This window comes from Felis catus, chromosome C1 (genome assembly GCF_018350175.1).
Source record: "Felis catus isolate Fca126 chromosome C1, F.catus_Fca126_mat1.0, whole genome shotgun sequence".
NCBI classification, from domain to species: domain Eukaryota; kingdom Metazoa; phylum Chordata; class Mammalia; order Carnivora; family Felidae; genus Felis; species Felis catus.
Window position 1 is genome coordinate 164,029,122 of NC_058375.1, and position 18,377 is coordinate 164,047,498.

An 18,377-nucleotide genomic window follows, 5' to 3' on the forward strand; every position below is an offset into this window, starting at 1 on the left:
AGGTTTTCCCGAATCAGGAAACTCTAATCTCTGATTAGAACGTCTACATGTCACTATTTCTCTGAGTTTGAAAGGCAATTGGTCTGAACAGAAGCATCAAAATTTGCTCTCAGGAGAGTCTATGGATTAATTTTATTGTGAGCTCCCCTTACTAAGATTTTTCAGATAGCCAAGTCATCTACCAAGACACTGTCTGAAGAAGTCTAGATATTTAACAAAAAGAAACTGCTGCCAGATCATCTTTATTTTCCTTAACAATACACACACAAGAGCACAAAATTCACTTATAATATCACCATTATTTTACAAGTATAAATAATGCTCAGAATTCAAGTACAGTCAAGTGCAGAGATATTTCCTATATGTTAATATGTAAACATAAGCTAATTATATACATCATGTGCCTTTGGCCCAGCTGCAAAATAAGAAACATCAAAAAGAAACACTGCACTTGACTGTTCAGTTGCATTCTTACTGAGAATTCGTACCAATGCCTATATAGTTATTTGTAACTTTCATACCACTTAATGTAAATGCTTAGACATTTCCCCTCCTGGAAAATATCTCAAGAATTAAAATTTTATCCATTTTTGATAATGAATTATTTAAAATCTTAATTGGGTTTCATTCCTTAAAACGAACACTATTAGAACTTACTCATAACCAAAGTTCTTCCTATGTCAAAATGGGTATTATTTACAGGTCACACATAGAGAAAACAAGAATGCTATGTTTGTTTGCTTTTAGAATGGAAGAAAACATCTAAAAGCTGGCTAAACAGTGTGGGTCTTTGTACACTCCAAAGGATCTTCCTTTACTGATATCCCTTGCCTTTAATTTAATACCCAGTAGCTACAATTCTGACATATTGAAATAGCTAAGTAATCTGAATTCAAATGATATCAAGCACATCCTTAGAGGGGAAAAAAAGAAAGCAGCACCTAAAAAGCAATAACTGACATCAACAAGTCTACAAATGTCCAGTGGAAGGCACGTGGAAGCATTTACTACACTGCCATCAAAGATTCTCCACTGAGTTCAGGATTCGGACTAGAATCCACTCTGGGAACTGTTGATTTGGCTTCATTCACTGAGGTCTCCTCATTCTCGGTCTCTTGTCTCTCCTCTGGGTCCTCTGTGCCAGAAATTTTTTCAATCCCTTGGTCTGTCTGCTCTGTATCTGATATTTTCTCATCTGTCTGCTCTGTACTGTTATCAAGAACATCTTGTTCTTCTAAAGATTCTGAAAAGATAAAGAGTCAAGATTTTAGGCATATCCAAATGTTAAAACTGCTAAATAAGATAAACAAAAGATAAGCACACACATACATGAACTAAGAAACAGAAGAATGGTCCAACATTATCCTTAAAATCTTTTAAAATATGTACTTAACTCCCTGTAGCATACCCATATATGAGTTGGTATGAATGAAGGATGAAAAAAAACAATTTGGGGAAAACAAATGCATAAACACACTTTTACCCAAAGCCCTATATTTTCCTAAAATTTAGCAACTTTCACAATATTCGGGAAATTTCCTAAAGATGTATTTGAAAGTTAAATGTCCAAATAAAGCAAACTAAGTTCCAACAGATTTATGTGCTATAAGAAAACAGTACAGCAAATGAGGCCAATGTATTAACTCCCAGATCATGTTTCCTGAAAGAACTATGTCCCTGGCACCCAGGCAACCCTGTAAACAATAAATGTGTGTGTGTGTGTGTGTGTGTGTGTGTGTGTGTGTGTGTGTGTAGGCTGTGCTATTCCCCACACTGATTTGCATCTCTATTATCCAAAGACTGGGGTGATCTGGATCGACCTTCTCCCATGAAAAGTCTCCCTTCAACCCTCTGCAAGACAAGTTCTCAGGATTTAAACCTCTGGGTCAGAATATGCTATATACCTAGAATACTAAGAGAAGGGAAGGGTCTTTGGCCCCTGTCGCCATAGTAGAAGCTAAGGGAGGGTCTCGGTTCCTACCTGAAAATTTACTCCCTTTAAACTCTCTTTTGAGTTTCATTAAACTCAAATCCCTAATAACAATTATTATTATTTTATTCAATAAAGTCCCTTTAGTTCTTTAAAGTTTAAAAAATTAAATGCCAGTGGGGAGGGGAAGATGTCAGAAGCAGAAAGCTTTGGGCCTCTTATTTTCCAAGTCAAAAATAAAAATTTAGCTTTTGTTTTTGTAATAGATAGTAACAAATATCCTTGCTAGGAGAAATATCGTTAAATCACATCAGCTAAACAAATAAGCAGATTTTATTATGCTCATACAAGATCCCTTACGATACACTACAAATGTTATTAATTCAAAAAATCGGAGGAAAAACCAGTTTACGTTAGTAAAAAGTTCAAGTTTAGTTCTTTTACAGTACAGGTCAGAGTCTTGCCAAATAAATAAAATTAGTTAATAGTTTTGCAAAGAAATTATGCGCTGTATGCACACAGAAATGTGGAGGTCTTACAAAGTCGTGGTTTACCATTATCAGTTTTAATAAATACAAATTATCTATATTTCACATATATAGTAATTATGTAATTACATATACAGTAATTCACATAAAGTAATTATGTCTTTAAACATATCTTGGACTATAGTTTACAGAATTAGTTACAACCTCCTTCCCTCTTTCATATATAGAATGAAAGGCCAAAATTCCACAGTTGGGAACATCCAAGTTAATGAGGTTTTACTGTATGAAAATTCACATGATCCCCAAAAGTAGTGAGTAATGTTCACAAATCCTATTTATGTCAAATGTCACAAAAATGCTATTCTCATCTTAAAAGGAACTGAAAATGGCATTGCTGTACCACTTGGAATCTTCCAAAACTCAAGGTAGAAAGGCAGTAGATTGTTTGAGTTTTGTTATATGAATGTTCCAGTGCATAAAGGAAAAGCAGGAAGTACATATGAAACGCTCTAAACATGTACAGAGCATTTCTGCCACAAGGGCAAGCAAGTTCTTCAGTGGAAAACTTCAGGAGTTGCCAACCATTTGTAATTCTACCCTCTCAGAATTTATCCAGGGTAGAATTCTAAGAGTCACGGTTTTCCACAACTCTCTGGCCATTGAGAGTTCTTACTTGCCAAGAACTTTACCATTTGTTATATTTTAGAAAGCCTTCTGGAAAAAAAAAAAAAACACAAAACAATAAAGCCACACAAAATGAAAAGAAAAAGCTCAGAATCCGGGACTCACCAATAAATGTGTTTAAGTGAATAGAGGCCCATGTAATTTGTCACATTGTCTGACCAACTGCCTCAGTACTGAACTTAAACAGAAGTACTCAAGTTGATTGTTTATCATCTTAAAGCTTTGTCATGTAACTATTTTCAGAAGCAGACACATCATTGGTCAAATCCAATTTAATTAAAAAATTCTGGGGTCTTAAAGCAGATAACACAAAAAGAAGTACTACAATACTTAAATTTTTAAATGTCTATTAAGATAAATTCTAAGAAATACCATGGGCTATCATAATTAGAAAATGACATCGGGGCGCCTGGGTGGCTCAGTCAGTTAAGCAACCGACTTCAGCTCAGGCGATGATCTCGCAGTTTGTGAGTTCAAGCCCTGTGTCGGGCTCTGTGCTGACAACTCAAGAGCCTGGAGCCTACTTCAGATTCTGTGTCTCCCACTCTCTCTACCCCTCCCCTGCTCACGCTCTGTGTCTCTCTGTCTCTCAAAAATAAATAAATATTAAAGAAAAAAAATTTTTAATTAAAAAAAAAAGAAAATGACATCATACACAACGTTTGCTTGTCAATACTGTATCATATTGCAAAGAATACACAGAATACTAAAAATTGGTGAAATTATGGGTAGGGCTTGAGAATAATCAAAAAGCTATTAATGACTACTTCTCCTCTCCCAGGTTAATTTGCAGAAAAGTCATTTTAAGACTAGTAATACTACAGAAAAACCAGTATGTGCCATGATGCCTATATTGCAGACATAAGTCTAAATGACATAAATATTCGATTTTTAGGTGCCAATGCCATTTTGTGAAAAGTCATCCAAACAAGATTTAAGTGAATTAGGTGTACAAGATTAACAGAGAATTACGTGTTTAATAACTAAACCACAGGGCTTTATAATAAGATCATTAAATGTATTCTAAATTTACTTTATTTCTATGGGAGAATATCATTTGCCTATTCCAACAAAAACAGCAAATTTTTTCTGCAAAGTTGTAGTTTAAAACAGCTTGGTGGTAAAAAATACATTACAAAAGATGTCAACATCTGGGCAGAAAATACTAAAACAGAAACCAGCCTTTGTGTTTACACTAATTAAACAGGCCTCTTCTCCCCTGTGCAAAACCAATTTAACACCAAAATTAAAACAAAGTTACCTGAATGACCTATGTAAGAAAATTTTAAAAATCAGTTTTGGCAAGCATAATGTTAAGAAACCAACATATCACAATCATAAAACAAAAATGACCCATGGAATTTGTTCCTTCCCCCCATTCCTACCCCCTGCCCCACTCTCACCTCAGTATCCTTGAGAGAGAAGCTTTCTCTACCAAATTGTAACAATTGGCTTCCAGTTGGTTTGGGCAAAGCCTCAACTCAGCTAGATAACTCAAACTCATAAAACTGAGTATAACTGTATAACAAATACCACTGCCTCATCTATAAACCATGCACATGCAAAAACATGTAAGAACATCACCTTACTTTTAGGTTTTTATTCTAGCTCTTGAAAGAATAATTTTCTAAGAAAACTAAAGAATAGTCTAGCAAAACAAATTCATGTATTCCCTTTAGAAATACATAATTTCCACAGGGAAAAAACCCCCACGATTCTATTTAGTTTATGCCTTTGAAAACCCTTCATGGGGCGCCTGGGTGGCGCAGTCGGTTAAGCGTCCGACTTCAGCCAGGTCACGCTCTCACGGTCCGTGAGTTCGAGCCCCGCGTCAGGCTCTGGGCTGATGGCTCGGAGCCTGGAGCCTGTTTCCGATTCTGTGTCTCTCTCTTTCTCTGACCCTCCCCCGTTCATGCTCTGTCTCTCTCTGTCCCAAAAATAAATAAACGTTGAAAAAAAAAAATTAAAAAAAAAATAAAGTAAAAATGAAAACCCTTCATATTTTAGTGGATTCATTTAGATTCTTACTTTTTATTCCTTTTATTTTTTTTTTTATTTACATTTTTATTTATTTTTGGGACAGAGAGAGACACAGCATGAACGGGGGAGGGGCAGAGAGAGAGGGAGACACAGAATCGGAAACAGGCTCCAGGCTCCGAGCCATCAGCCCAGAGCCCGACGCGGGGCTCGAACTCACGGACTGCGAGATCGTGACCTGGCTGAAGTCGGACGCTTAACCGACTGCGCCACCCAGGCGCCCCTTATTCCTTTTACAGTAACAAAAATTTGTCTTGCTAATGCATCAAACTTTTGCCTTGCCCACACATCAGTACCCACTATATGTGTAAAACTTACCCAAAGGAGAATTTGTTCAAATAGAATGAACAGTTTGTCTTTGAACTAACTCATAGGTTTCAAGCAAAGCAGTTGTTACAAGATTTTTCTGCCTTGAGGAAAATGGTCAACTTATATTAAGGAACAAAGACATGAATCTCATCTCATCTCAAAACTTAACCCAATAGTTCAATGAATAAAATTCAATTAAATAAAAACCACCTATGAGAAAATAACTCATAATGAGCAATAGAATATTGTTTAACAATAGTACTGTTATTTAGCATTGGTAAAAAAAAATCCATTAGATGAGTAAGAAATGTCATTATTAGGCAACAATGTAAAACTATTAGGTGAAGGCGTTTTAGAAAAGAGAATCAGAAGGGCATAAGATCTCTATGTCTAAAACAAACATGCAAAAACATCCTATAGGCAAATATACACCTTGAGGAAGTTGTACATAATTAAATACCAACAAAGGTACAAGCTTTTTGGATCGGATAAATACACAGAATTCAACAAAGTTTACATTATCAAATAGTTCAATTTCCTAGAGCCTCACAACAAACAACACTAAAAATAGAATTTTCTCTAGTTTAACATACCTAACAGTAACAGTATATTGCTTAAAAGAAAAAAGCAGAAATCAATTACCAAAATAAATTTCACCTTAAATGAATTTTACTACTTTTGATAATATTGATTAAAGGCCATGAGTTTTATTATTAGCAAGTTATTTCCAATTAAGTAAAAGCTATTTTTTATTAAAATAATTACATATGAGCTAGACAAATACAACTGAGCAATTAGAACAACATTAACATTTTTCAAACATGCTAACCTAAAATCACTGTACTGGTACACTAACAAGACAGAAATCTCTTTTTCTAATTATTATCATAGTTAACAAAAAAGAATGCCACATATCAAGCACTCTGGAAAGCACACTTTAACAAAGCAAAACTGATAAACCACTTTAATGTGGCTTAGCGGAGATTCAGGTATTATTGCACCACTCATTTAGCCATAAAAGAAACCCAGTAACCTAAAAGTACTTCATTACTTTGGCATACCACATCTAGTATGCTCCTAGATAAAAAGAAAATCCATAGTCCTAACTTCTTGTGTTTCTTCAATATTCTATTACCAAAGCATCTGGACACACAATTCTAGAAAAAAATTCTAGGAATCCAAATGAGTAATTAACGGGAGAAATTTCTTCCAGGTCTCCTTCTTTGATGAAAACTTTCCAACATTTCATATGTTGTTCTAAAGAGTGATCCAAAAATTTTTCAAAAACCTTGTGTCTCATCCTAAATGCAAAATCTTCCAGTAGCAGAATCAAAACAAAACTTAATTTCAAAGTCTTATACCTTAGATTGAAAAAAAAAAAAAAGGCTGCTTCTAATGACTCAAGATTATTCATATAAATGGTTATAGAATATTTGTTGAAAGAAAAATCCAGATGGAAAAAAGTTACCTTTTAGTTCCATCTGTGAATTCAATCACCTAATCTCTGCAGTTTCTATAATTACTAAGGAGCTACTTCACTACTTTTAAAAAATATGAAAATAAAAGCAGGAAAGATTTTTTTTTTCTTTTGGACCTCAAGTTTTTACATCAAGAATGTGGAAATCAGAAATATAAGCCCTCCATTATACTGGCTCTTGGCACCAAAAGTAGACGATTGAGATGATATGGCCTTACTTACTGTTCAATTTAAACTTAAGGGTATGCCTCCAGCAGTCACCACAAATGCAGCTTCATCTTTCATCAGAATACTACCTGGTCGTCTACTAAAGAACTGCAGCTTGGAAATGGTAACTGTGTATCACAGTGCTGAGACAGAATCTTGGAGAAAAGTTTCAATCTTCTGGAAAGCCAAAGAAGTAAAAAATTCTCATAGCCATTTCAATGAATCCAAAGAGAAGTATGAAAAAGTTACTCCTCCAAAGACCATCTCAACCAAATGGAATTGTTGCTTCAGTTTCCAGCACTACACAGCTGTCAGACCTTGCCTCAAGTTTTGTCTTCACCTATAAACATTACCTTATTAGGGCTGAGTCTGAGCCAGTTAGACTTCGTTCTGGAGATTTCAGATAGAAAATGAGACATCTGGGGTATTGCTCCTCCTAGATTTGATGAGAAGGAAAGGTATAGCTGGGTGTTGTTTGCTAACTATCCATCTCAACCCTGGGAGAAGATATAAAGCATGGGACTCATCAAGATTTTTGTTTTGTTGGCTGTTTTTCCTTTTGTTTCTTTGTGTGTGTGTGTGTGTGTGTGTCCCAACTATTGGCTTTCAAATATTCACTTTAGCTTTCATAAGCAAGGTTACTTATTTATGGAAAGGACTTCAAATTTTCCTCTAGGCATCTTCAGTATGAAATTCCTTAGTTTTCAGTTCCAAGAGGCTGCAATAGCAAGGCAGGTGATTTGCATGCAATAATCAGCTTCAGAGCATGACTTAAGCAAAAGAAAAAATGTGATATGTTTGGAGTTGATACTGCAGACTTGGAGAAAGTGAATGTATTGATTCAGTGTTGAAAGTATACACACTTCTTGTCATGGCTATCTGTGTTCAAATTCATTCTGATGCATGTTAGTAAGCCAAAAGCCAAGCCCAAATCAACACACGTATTTTAGGTTCACTCTTCAAAGTTTAAAAAAAAAAAAAAAAAAGATACTCAAATTCTTATATTAACCTTCCGATATCTGAAAATTCACTGCTTTATTGTTCTCAGTTAAAGCAGTTTTTTCACTACTCAGTGTTTGTATAAAGAAGAAATCAAATATCTATAAATGAGAATTCCTAGAAATTAAAAGGATGAATACAGACTGCTAAATACACTATGTGAACTAAACTTCTAATATGGATTTTTTTCTACATCAGGCATAGCACCAAAATATCATGGCCTGTGCCATAATTTTAGCATCTCCATGACTAGGAGCTGCTTAACAAATAGCTCCCCACCTAATATTAACAAGAAACAGTTGGCAATTAATAGTCAGATCTTCCACCTCATCTTTTCCATTTGCTTATGAAACTTCCACAAGAAGTCCTAAAACAGAATTAAAGATGAATCCTAAAAACCAATGAATTCTGATAAATTCTGTTTCTCTTTTGCAAAAGGTTGTTTTACATCAAAGGCATACAGCAGCAATGTTAAATCTTGTGCACCTCAATAAATTGTTTCAAAGAAACACCAGTCCTATCAACATACTTATCCAAAGAATGCCAAGGACGACTTTCCAGTTCCGAAGTTTCTTGCTTCTGGTAACCTTACCAATTCCAATGGTAGGCACAAATCTATTTTATCAATGTTAACTACAAATTATAGCAGAATTTTACCCTTACAAGTAGTTGCGTAATTCTTATAACATGCTTCACTTAAATATATTGAAAAAATGATTCCATGAAAGTATCACTAGTCAAATCTCCCAACAGTTCCTAGATGTCACTCCATAAACAATGTTTACCCAGCTGTGGGTGGATGCTGCTTAACACAGGGTAACCTACATTTTAAAACTGAAACACATCATACCAATCACACAGGAGGGCTGAGTATCAGAGCAATAGCTGATATATGCATGCTGCAAAATCTGATAAATTAATCCATTCTTATCTAAAAGCATTATGCTTTTAATGTTAAATAGCAAACATTATTAAGAGATAAAACTTTTTAATTAACATATTCATACCTTCACTGGTCTGGTTCTCTGACGAAATCACACTTCCTGAGGGCAAGGGACCAACTGAACTTGAGCTTTCCACTGCCTGCCTCTTCTCAAAACTAAACTCTGGAAGTCTTGGAGCCTGAGGTCTAGTTTTTCTTGCAGGATTCAAGAAAAAACAGTAGGCACATCGAAAAGCTGCAGAGAATTTTTTTAAAAAATAAACAAAACAACAAACCAAAAAAAAAAAAATTCAAGGACTAATCAGATCATTCTCAAGATTACTTTTGCAAATAGTCAAAGAACCCTTCAAAAGTTATTTATCCCTTGTGAAACTACATGTAGTTTTAATAATAATGCCAGGTGCTCTAACAAAAGCTAATTTTAAAGCATAATTTCTAATTATTATTAGAATTAGAATATTAATTTTAAAACAGAAAAGTCAGAGAAAGACAGATATATGTTTTCAGTCATATGAGGAATTTGAGAAACTTAACAGAAGACCATGGGAGAAGGGAAGGAGAAAAAAGTAGTTTCAACCAGAGAGAGAGGCAAATCATAAGAGACTCTTAAATACAGAGAACAAACTGAGGGTGGATTGGGGGGGGTTGAGGAATACGTAATGGGCATTGAAAAGAACACTTGTCGGGATGAGCACTGAGTGTTGTATGTAAGCAATGAGTCATGGGAATCTACTCCCGAAGCCAAGAGCACACTATGTACACTGTATGTTAGCTAACTTGACAATTAATTGTATTTTAAAAAATAATAAGTAAATAATAAGTAAATAAATAAATCAGAAAAGATGGTAAGTTACACAGCAGTTTAATAGCAAAACAATATTAATAATGATCCAAATGTATTACAGAAATTACATTTCTAGTCACTATAATCATTAGGGATTTTAAAATCCAGAACATTGCTCACGTGCCCAAGAAACTATAGTATGTCATATTTAAGAAACATAAGTAATTTAGTACAATAATTTTTAATAGTGGCTGCACATGAGAATCCTCTGAGGAGCTTAAAAAAAAAAAGCCTGGACCCACCCCATATCAATTAAAACAGACTCTTAGTTGGTGGGTCTTGGGCATGGTATTTTTAAAAGCTCTTCAGGTGATTCTGATGCACAATGAAGTTTGAAAAGACCTAGAAGTTGTACACTATATGAGGAAAAAACCTGCATTGTTGTTCCTGCTTTGCTCTGTGTCCTAAAATAAGGACAATATGCCTGAACAATACAAACAGAGCACCTAAAACAAAGTGACATTACATAGGACTTGGCATAGGATGAAATATTTAAGAGTAAAATATTTTAATCTAAACGCCCAATAATTCTTACCAATGTATTCAAATTCTTCTTTCAAAGCCATTCCATTATGAGAAAAACACTGCTGACATATAAGGGCATACCTACACCAAAAGGAAAAATGAACAGATCAGTTACAAATGCAGACAAAGCCCATGAAAATAGCCATCACAGCTAACTAATATTTTACACAGCTAAATATGCCATAACAGACTAAATGTTACTTAGTAAACAATAAACAATACCCTTTAAGCATAACAGCCAAAATTTCAACCTTTCTAAAATATAATTTATACACAAAACGAAAAACAAACTAAGCAACAGTCAAATGAATATATCCTTACTAAGGTAACAAACATATTCAATAACAGAACACTTAAATTTCAGTACTTCCTAACATATATTTCTGAGGCTAACAGACCCAAAATCCATGGTCAGACTAGATTGAAAAAGATGAAACCCCTTAGTGATTCACAATGAATGTTATTAAAACTTCTGAAAAATAAATAAAATAAAATAAAATAAAATAAAATAAAATAAAATAAAATAAAATAAAATAAAATAAAATAAAATAAAATAAAATAAAAATAAAACGTCTGAGAAGTCTGTAGTAAAGAAATGAATTTGTTTAGTCCAGTCCAAAGGTTAACTTCCAAACATCACGATTGCTGTGTCTATCCTAGTTATACATCTTCCTCATTTCCTATTTATACATTCTCTGTTCTCTGTGTATGCACTTAACACTTGGCCCGACCAAACAACAACTTGTCTGTTTTGAATAATATACAATTATTACATTAACATTAAATTCTAGTCCTTTTATTGAAATAATATTAACCAATAACCTTGTCAAATATTCTAGTCTACTATCCTAAAGTATTTTTTAAAAGTCTATATTATGACAGTTGCTCTGCTCACATCACCCCTATCTTCCTAGAATTATTGTAAAAATCAAATAAGATAATAATTGGAAAACTATTTTGAAAACCATAGTGTCAAACATACCTAAATTGTCCTCGTTGCCATTAAAATCATTACCATCACCGACTCCCATACTGACATCTATAAAACCCCATTTCTTACAAACTACCAAGTTTTCACTATTTGTGTGCTCTTCAAGTTTAAAAGTTTCAAACAAATGATTTAATTTCTCTAAAAATAATCTTATAGTAGGGTCACAACAGTTTTTGTTCTCTCTATATATTTTTTTGCATTTTATCAAAACTCTTACTGAAAAACAACTGAGTATGTTCTCTTTTACAGGGGCATAAAATATTCTATTATGTTCTAAAATCAGGAAACAGGAGGGGCGCCTGGGTGGCGCAGTCGGTTAAGCGTCCGACTTCAGCCAGGTCACGATCTCGCGGTCCGGGAGTTCGAGCCCCGCGTCGGGCTCTGGGCTGATGGCTCGGAGCCTGGAGCCTGTTTCCGATTCTGTGTCTCCCTCTCTCTCTGCCCCTCCCCCGTTCATGCTCTATCTCTCTCTGTTCCAAAAATAAATAAACGTTGAAAAAAAAAATAAAATAAAATAAAATAAAATCAGGAAACAGGAGTCACAAAACCATAGAATGTCTAGTGTGCATGCACGCACACACACACACACACACACACCCTTTTGACCAATAAACTTCTTCATTTTCATTTACCTACCACCCTAACGAACATTACCTGTTCTGTGGACCATCACCAACTAAATATTCAACAATTCTATCCAGAGCACCTCGCTCTCGGGGGAGAATGGGTCTTGCTAAAGGTGGACCTGGAGGATGAAGACCTAGTAAAGGAACAATAAAATTTATTTATATAGTTATTTTTACATGATACATATTTAAATATTACTCATATATTTATTTATATGTATAAAATACATTTAAATTTTAATTAACTTACCAAGTACTATCCATGCTTGTCAGAACTTTTGAAAGATTTTAACAAAAATAATAGCAATTCTTATAAATCTCTTCAGAGCATTCAGGTTTTCATTAAAAATATATACTACAAAGTATGTTAAATTATGTTCTATATCAAAACCGTCAACATAATCTATTAAGAAATGAAGCTACATTGGTCTCTGTACAAACTAATTTTTAAAATGCCCAGATTCTTAAAATCTTATGTAATAACAAATTAGGAGACTTCCATTTGGGGCAATAATAGAGTAAAACAGGGATCAGATTTACCTTCCACCTGAAACAACTAAAATACTATGCAAAATATATTATGAAACAGTTGTAAGGACATTAAAAATCAGGCAAGGTAGGATAAAGATTCCTGAGAGACCAAAAGCAAGTAAGATGAACCTACAATTGCCCCAGCTTGTTGCCTGGAGAAAATCTCTAGGCAACAGCTCATGGAGGGTAAATCCAGCTGAAATGTATCAGTCTCCCTAAGTTTGAGAAGATAAAGCTGGAACTCTAGGAAGACCAAGGCAGCTTGGGTTTACAGGAAGAGTACTAGAGAGAAGAAAATGCACAGAGCAAGAACACCAAAGATCTACAGAGGATCCCCGAGACTATTCAACAGAGTACTGATTGGTACATGTGTATGATGAAACTGAGGACAGAGAAAGAATTGCCCCCAAATATTACAGGTAATAGTGTTCACATGGGCCCAAAGTATAGCACGTTCTCACCAACCAGAGTAGAAACCTTCATAACTCACAGGTCACTGGGTAAGCATTCAGAGGACCTTTGTATAGAGACATAAAAACATCCAGTGTTCAATAACATAAAACTTACAATGCCTGATATCAGATTAGACATGATGGGGCACCTGGGTGACTCAGTGGGTTAAGCGTCTGACTTAGGCACAGGTCATGATCTCATGGTTTGTGAGTTCAGCCCTATGGCGGGCTCTGTGCTGACAACTCAGAGACTGGGGCCTGCTCCAGATTCTGTTTCTCCCTCTCCCCCACTCACGCGCTGTCTCTCTCAAAAACTAAGCATTAACCAAGAACCATAAAATACCTAGGAATAAACCTAACCAAAGATGTAAAAGATCTGTATGCTGAAAACTATAGAGAGCTTATGAAGGAAATTGAAGAAGACACAAAGAAATGGAAAAACATTCCATGCTCATGGATTAAAAGAATAAATATTGTTAAAATGTCAATACTACCCAAAGCAATCTACACATTCAATGCAATCCCAATCAAAATTGCACCGGCATTCTTCTTGAAGTTAGAACAAACAATCCTAAAATTTGTATGGAACCACAAAAGACTCCAAATAGCCAAAGTAATACTGAAGAAGAAAACCAAAGCAGGAGGCATCACAATCCCTGACTTTAGCCTCTACTACAAAGCTGTAATCATCAAGACAGCATGGTATTGGCACAAAAACAGACACATAGACCAATGGAATAGAACAGAGAACCCAGAATTGGACCCACAAATGTATGGCCAACTAATCTTTGACAGAGCAGGAAAGAGTATCCAGTGGTAAAAAAGATAGTCTCTTTAGCAAATGGTGCTGGGAGAACTGGACAGCAACATGCAGAAGAATGAAAACTAGACCACTTTCTTACACCATACACAAAAATAAACTTAAAATGGATGAAAGACCTGAATGTGAGACAGAAAACCATCAAAACCCTAGAGGAGAAAGCAGAAAAAAACCTCTTTGACCTCAGCCAGAGCAATTTCTTACTCAACACATCTCCAAAGGCAAGAGAATTCAAAGCAAAAATGAACTATTGGGACCTCATCAAGATAAAAAGCTTCTGCACCGCAAAGGAAACAATCAACAAAACTAAAAGGCAACCGACAAAATGGGAAAGGATATTTGCAAAGGACATATCGGATAAAGGGCTAGTATCCAAAATCTATAAAGAACTCACCAAATTCCACACCTGAAAAACAAATAATCCAGTGAAGAAATGGGCAGAAGACATGAGTAGACACTTTTCCAAAGAAAACATCCAGATGGCTAATAGACACATGAAAAGATGCTCAACGTCACTCATCATCAGGGAAATATAGATCAAAGCCACACTGAGATACCACCTCACACCAGTCAGAGTGGCTAAAATGAACATATCAGGAGACTATAGATGCTGGCGAGGATGTGGAGAAGCAGGAACCCTCTTGCACTGGTGGTGGAAATGCAAACTGGTGCAGCTTCTCCAGAAAAGTGTGGAGGTTCCTCAAAAAATTAAAAATAGAACTACCCTATGACCCAGCAATAGCATTGCTAGGAATTTACCCAAGGGATACAGGAGTGCTGATGCACAGGGACACTTGTACCCCAATGTTTATAGCAGCACTCTCAACAATAGCCAAATTATGGAAAGAGCCTAAATGCCCATCAACTGATGAATGGATAAAGATATGGTTTATATATACAATGGAATACTACTTGACAATGAGAAAGAATGAAATCCTGCCATTTCTGGCAACGTGGATGGAACTGAAAGGTATTATGCTAAGTGAAATAAGTCAGTCAGAGAAAGACAGATAGCATATGTTTTCACTCACATGTGGATCTTGAGAAACTTAACAGAAGACCATGGGGGAAGGGAAGGGGAAAAAAAAAACAGTTACAGAGAGGGAGGGAGGCAAACCATAAGAGACTGTTAAATACAGAGAACAAACTGAGGGTTGATGGGGGAGAGGGGAAAATGGGGGATGGGCATTGACCCATAAATTTAATTAAGTTAAAAAAAAAGCATTAAAAATTATTAGACATGCAAATAAGCAGGAAAATACAACCCATAATGAGAAAAATAACCAAAAATGACCTAGAAATGACAGTTTATAGAATTAGTAGACAAATACACATTATTTTAAAGCTTTGTATTTTGTTGGGTTTTTTTACATGTATTTATTTTTCAGAGACCGACAGAGCATGAGCGGGGGAGGGGCAGAGACAGAGAGGGAGACAGAGTTCGAAGCAGGGTCCTGACCCCGAGCTGTCAGCACAGAGCCCGACACAGGGCTCTGTGAGATCATGACCTGAGCTGAAGTTGGACGCTTAACTGACTGAGCCACTCAGGCGCCTCAGTAGACAAATATATGGTTATTATGACTCTATTCTATATGCTTGAGAATCTACAGGAAAGATTCAATGTGTTAGTAAAGAAATGGAAAAATTTAAAAGACCTAAACTGAACTTCTACAGATGAAAACTATAATGTCTAGGATGAAAAATCTGCTGATGGGATAAATAGCACTTTGGACATTACAGGGAAAAGAAAAAGTAAATTTGAAGATATAGCAATAGAAACCATACAAAATGAAACACAAAGAAAAGCCTATAATTTTTTTTAAATAAATCATCAGCAAGCTGCGTAATATGCATATAATTGGAGTCCATAAGAAAGGAAAGAGAAAACAAAACAGTACTGCAAAAAAAAAAAAAAAAAAAATTTCCAAATTTGATGAAAGCTATAAACCCACAAATCCAAGAATATTAACAAACCCTAAGCACAAGAAATAATTTTGCACCAAGGCACAGATCATCAAATTGCTTAAGACCAGTAATAAGGAGAAAATCTTTGGGGCGCCTGGGTGGCGCAGTCGGTTAAGCATCCGACTTCAGCCAGGTCACGATCTCGCAGTCCATGAGTTCGAGCCCCGCGTCAGGCTCTGGGCTGATGGCTCAGAGCCTGGAGCCTGTTTCCGATTCTGTGTCTCCCTCTCTCTCTGCCCCTCCCCCGTTCATGCTCTGTCTCTCTCTGTCCCCAAAAAAATAAATAAACGTTGAAAAAAAAAATTTTTAAAAAAAAACAAAACAAGGAGAAAATCTTAAACACTGTCATAAAAAGGTGCATTACATACAGAGAAACAGAGATAAGAATGACAGATTTCTCATCAGAAAATAAGCAAACCAAAAGATAGTAAAACAATATTTTTAAAGAAAAACTATCAATTAGAATTCCGTATTAGCAAAAACATCTTTTAAAAATGAAGGCAAAATTAAAACTTTTTCAAACATACAAAACTGAAAGAATTCATCATTTGCAGAACTGCACTGTAAACATGTTAAAAGAAGTCCTCAGGCAGAAGGAAAATGATGTCAGACAGAAAGTGGGATCTATACAAAGGAAAGAAAAATAACTAAAATGGTTACCATGCGGGTAAATATACAAAACTTTCATTATTTAAATCCCTTTAAAATATAATTGATAGCTTAAAGGAAAAATAACTTTGTGTGTGTGTGGTTTACAACATATCTAGAAGTAAAATGTATGGCAATAATAGCACAAAGTCCAGGAAAGGAGAAACCTAAGTATACTGTTGTTAGAATCTCAAATTACTTGTGAACTGGTATTATATCACTTGAAGGTGAACTGTAAGTTAAAGTATATACATATAAGATATATGTAAACCCCAAAACACCCACTAAAATAACGTGAAAAAGGGGTGCCTGGGTGGCTCAGTCAGTTAAGCGTCCGACTTCGGCTCAGGTCATGATCTCACAGTTTGTGAGTTCAAGCCCGCATCGGGCTCTGTGCTGGCAGCTCAGAACCTGGAGCCTGGTTCAGATTCTGTGTCTCCCTCTCTCTCTGCCCCTCCCCTGCTCACACTCTGTCTCTCTCTCCTTCAAAAATAAATAAACATTGGAGTGCCTGGGTGGCTCAGTCGGTTGAGTGTCCGACTTTGGCTCAGGATCTCACAGTTCAGTTCATAAGTTCGAGCCCCGTGTCGGGTTCTGTGCTGACAGCTCAGAGCCTGGAACTTGCTTCAGATTCTGTGTCTCCCTCTCTCTCTGTCCCTAACCCACTCTCATTCTGTCTCTGTCTCTCTCAAAAATAAATAAACATTAAAAAAAATTTTTTTAATAAAATACAAAGACACAAATAGTTTAAAAATAAATAACAGAAACAATATATATAAATTTCCTAACACTAATCAAAAGAAATCTGGAGTAGCTGTATTAATATCATTATCAGGGATAAAAAAGGGTAATTTATAATGACAAAGGAGTCAATTTATCAAGAGAACACAATAATCCTAAACATACATATGCATCATAATGCGCTTCAAAACACATGAAGCAAAAACTAACAGAAGTACAAAAAGAAATAGACAAGTATATATTTGGTATATATGTAATCTATATACATATACATAATAGTATATATAATATATATACACAATAATATATAAAATATATGTATAACAGTATATACAACATATATACACAATATATATAATGTATATATATATATATAAAATAGTATTTACTTATTTATACACACAAAATAATGCGGTTGGAGATTGCAACAGCTTTCTATCAATAACTGACAGAATAAACACAGAAATCAGTAATGACATAAAAGACTTGAACACCACTATCTGCTACCAACTTGACCTGACATTTATAGCCACTCTATTCAACAGAAACAGAATATGTATTCAAGTGAATATAAAACATTTACCAAGACAGATGATATTCTGAGACATAAAACAAGTTTCAGTACACTTAAGAAGATTCAAATACAAAGTATGTTTTCTGAACACAACAGAATTAAATTTCAAATCACCAACAGAAAGACATCAAGGAAATCTCCAAATAACAAATCTCTAAATAACATACATTTAAATAACCGAGGGTTCAAAGAAAAATCAAAATGGAATTTTGAATTGAATGAAAATGAAAAAACAACATATCAAATTTATGATATGCAGCTAAAGCAGTACTTAGAGGATAATTTATAACACTAAACATCTATGAAAGAGGGTAAATCTAAAATTCATGAACTCAGCTTCCGCCTTAAAAAACTAAAAGAGAAGAGCAAATGAAACCCAAGATAAACAGAATAAAGTAATAAAGAGTAAATAATAAAATAGAAAATATAAAAATAATTGAGAAAATCTGGTTGTTTTGAGAAGATCAAAACTGATAAACCTCAAGCCAGACTAATCAGAGAAAAAAAAAAAAAGGTAAGATAAAAAATACTATCATCAGGAATGAAAGAAATGGCATAAATCTAAATTATAAAGCTATCAAAAGGA

General features: G+C 35.0%; 1 protein-coding gene across 4 annotated transcripts in view; it reads right to left on the reverse strand.

Annotated features, from left to right (window-relative positions):
- Positions 1 to 226: 226 nt before the first annotated feature.
- LNPK (lunapark, ER junction formation factor) overlaps positions 227 to 18,377 on the reverse strand; it is a 75,062-nt gene continuing 56,911 nt past the window's right edge. For 3 of the 4 annotated variants that reach the window (XM_045033976.1, XM_003990886.5, XM_045033978.1), the window contains 4 exons: positions 12,089 to 12,194; positions 10,454 to 10,524; positions 9,139 to 9,309; positions 227 to 1,243 (listed from right to left, as the gene is read on the reverse strand). In XM_045033976.1, coding sequence (XP_044889911.1) covers positions 1,008 to 1,243; positions 9,139 to 9,309; positions 10,454 to 10,524; positions 12,089 to 12,194 — 584 coding nt within the window. In that variant the 3' untranslated portion in view covers positions 227 to 1,007. Of the gene's footprint in view, positions 1,244 to 7,485; positions 7,569 to 9,138; positions 9,310 to 10,453; positions 10,525 to 12,088; positions 12,195 to 18,377 lie in introns of all 4 variants that reach the window. The other variant, XM_045033977.1, reaches the window with a different exon arrangement.